Raw genomic sequence first — 2,500 nt, 5'->3', positions numbered from 1 at the left:
ATTCACAGTGCCTGACCAGGAGTCAGGGAGTACAGAGTGCCCGACACGATGAGCGCCGTCTACTTCCCCCACCCAGAGGACCCCTCCCGCCCCGGTTTCAGTATCCAAAAACACGGGAAGGGGCCTGCCAGGACATTTACATCCTTGTAGAGGGGCTGCTCCTCTGGTGCCGGGAGGTGCGCGGGGCTGCTGCCGCCACTGCCTGCCCGCGGGGCGCCGGGAGGCGGCTGCGAAGTGGCTTGGCCGTCCCCCGGCTTCTCCTCGACGGGCGGCCGGGGGAAGGGGCCGGCGGCAGGGCGCTCCCGGCCCCCCTTCTCCAGCAGCCCCCGAGCGGGCGGGAAGCGGCCGCCGGTCGCCAAAGGGTCTCCGCCGCGGGGCTCTTCCTCGCCCTCCTCCTCCTCTTCCTCTTCCTCCTCCTCGGGGGGCTTATGCCCTTCGACGTCCACCTCGGGCTCGTCCTCCTCCTCCTCGTCTTCCTCCTCCTCGCTGCTCTCCTCGCTGGCGAAGCTGCAGCTGGTGCCCCCGGGGGAGAGCAGGCGGTGCGCGGCGTGCGGGGGATGCGGGTGCCTCTCGCATCCCGCATCCTCGGGGGGCGGCGGCGGCGGCGGCGGCAGCAGCAGCTGCAGGGGCGAGGCGGAGCGCGGGGGGCCGCCGCCGCCGCCGTGCAGCTTGGCCAGGCTCTCCGAGTCCTCCTTGCCGCCCACCGGGCGGAAGGCGCTGGAGTGGTGGTACCCCCCGCCCGCCTTGCGCCCGCCTGCCGCCTCCAGCAGGTGCGGGTGGTGCGGGGGGACCCGCCCGGCCCCGCCGCCGCCGCTGCCCCCGTCGGAGGCGGCGGGCGAGGCGGGCTCGGCGCTGCCACCGGGGGGCGACTCGAACAGCGGGTCCCGGGCGGCGGCGGCGGGGGCGGCCGGGGGGGCGGCGGCGGGCGGGGTGCCCAGCCCCGCCGGTGCCGTGCCCAGCCCCGCCGGTCCCGCCTCGCCGCCGGGCTCCGACAGGTCCAGGAAAGCCTGGCGCAGCAGGCCCGCCCCGTCCCCCCCCAGCGAGCATCCCAGGGCTCCGGGGGGCTGCGGCGGCGGCTGCAGGTAGGTGGGGACCGGCAGCCCGCCCGGCGTGCGGGGCGGCCAGAACATGCAGAAGGGCGGATAGAAGGCGGCATCCTTCCTGCCCGGCCAGAAGAGCCCCGAGAGCCCGCCGCCCGCCGCCGCCCCGCCGGCCTTGTGCGCGGCCGCCCCGCCGAGGGCATCGCCGCCGCCGCCCTCCTCCTTCTTATGGCAGAGCCCGAAGGCGGCGGCGGGGAAGCCGTAGGGGTGCGGGAAGAGCCCCCCGCAGCCCGGGAACTTCTGGAGCATGCCGCCGAAGGAGCCCTTGCTGGGCACCGGGATGACGGGGTAGCTCCGCGGGCTCTTGCCGCCGTGCGCCGCCGCCACCGCCTCCTGCAGCTCCTCGTCTTCCTCGAAGCGGGGCCGCTTCTGGTGCAGGTCGGGGGGGGCGGCCAGGAGGTGCGGGCTCAGCAGCCCGCCGCCCACCACCGCCGCCGCCTTCACCGAGCCCAGCGGGTGGCAGGCGGCGGGGGCGGCGGCGGCGGGGGCCGGCGGGGCGGGCGGCAGGGCGCGCTTGCGACTGCCGCCGTTGAACATGGCCTTGACGTCCTCCCAGGCGAAGACCAGCTCGTCCTGGGGGTTCTTGTCGGTCAGCTTCAGGTGGCGGCGCCAGGAGTTGAAGTTGGCGGCGTCGGGCTGGGTGTACTTGGCGTCGGGGGTGCGGTGGGAGTGGAAGATGAACTTGTTGGGGGAGAAGTACATGCTGCAGTAGCTGCATTTGATGCACTTGGCCCGGGAGCTGTTGTAGCGGGCGGGGATGAAGCTTCCGCGGCAGCCCCAGGCGCACTCGTGGGACACGTCGAAGGCGAAGTTATCCGGCAGTTTAGGGGGCCGGTTCTCGCCCAAGAAGGACTTGCAGAGCCGCTCCGCCTCCCGCTTGGTGATCATGCCGCAGCGGCGGGAGGATATGGGCATGGCCCCGGCCCGCCGCAGGATCTCCAGCTGCACCGGCGTGCACTGCACGCAGGTGATGCCCAGGGCCACCCGCCGGTTGTGGATCTCGTTGTAGCTGAAGTTTTTGAGGAGGGTGTTGGAGATCTGCGCCAGGCACAACCGCTCCTGCCCGTCGATCACCAGGGAGACGATGGGGATGCCGTAGAGGATCACCTGCCCCACCTGGTTGGGCTTCATGGCGGCGTGGCCGGCCCTCGGCTGGTTCATGGGGTCCGGCGGGTACGCGCTGGATGGCGACGGCAACAAGATATCGGTGGGGCCGGGCAGCGGGCTGGTCGCCATCGTCTCAGCGCCGGGGGGGCTGCTCTGCTCCAGCTGCGGGAGAGGAGGGGGAGAGAGACACAGCGCCGTCAGCCGGGGACTCACGGGGATGGGGGTCTCCGCTGCACGCACGGCATCCCCCCCCCCCCCCCCCCGCTCCGAGTCTGCCGGCATGAGGAGGTGTT

General features: G+C 73.6%; 1 protein-coding gene across 1 annotated transcript in view; it reads right to left on the bottom strand.

Annotated features, from left to right (window-relative positions):
- Window positions 1–2,336, bottom strand: part of SKOR2 (SKI family transcriptional corepressor 2) — a 27,462-nt gene extending 25,126 nt beyond the window's left edge. The window contains exons 1-2 of the mRNA XM_017819741.1: window positions 966–2,336; window positions 141–845 (exon numbers count right to left, since the gene is read on the bottom strand). Coding sequence (XP_017675230.1) covers window positions 141–845; window positions 966–2,336 — 2,076 coding nt within the window. The remainder of the gene's footprint in view (window positions 1–140; window positions 846–965) is intronic.
- Window positions 2,337–2,500: the final 164 nt, after the last annotated feature.

This window comes from Lepidothrix coronata, unplaced genomic scaffold (genome assembly GCF_001604755.1).
Source record: "Lepidothrix coronata isolate B3197 unplaced genomic scaffold, Lepidothrix_coronata-1.0 Scaffold77, whole genome shotgun sequence".
NCBI classification, from domain to species: Eukaryota; Metazoa; Chordata; class Aves; order Passeriformes; family Pipridae; genus Lepidothrix; species Lepidothrix coronata.
The sequence above is the reverse complement of the archived record's forward strand: the minus strand, read 5'-3'. Positions and strand labels throughout refer to the sequence as shown.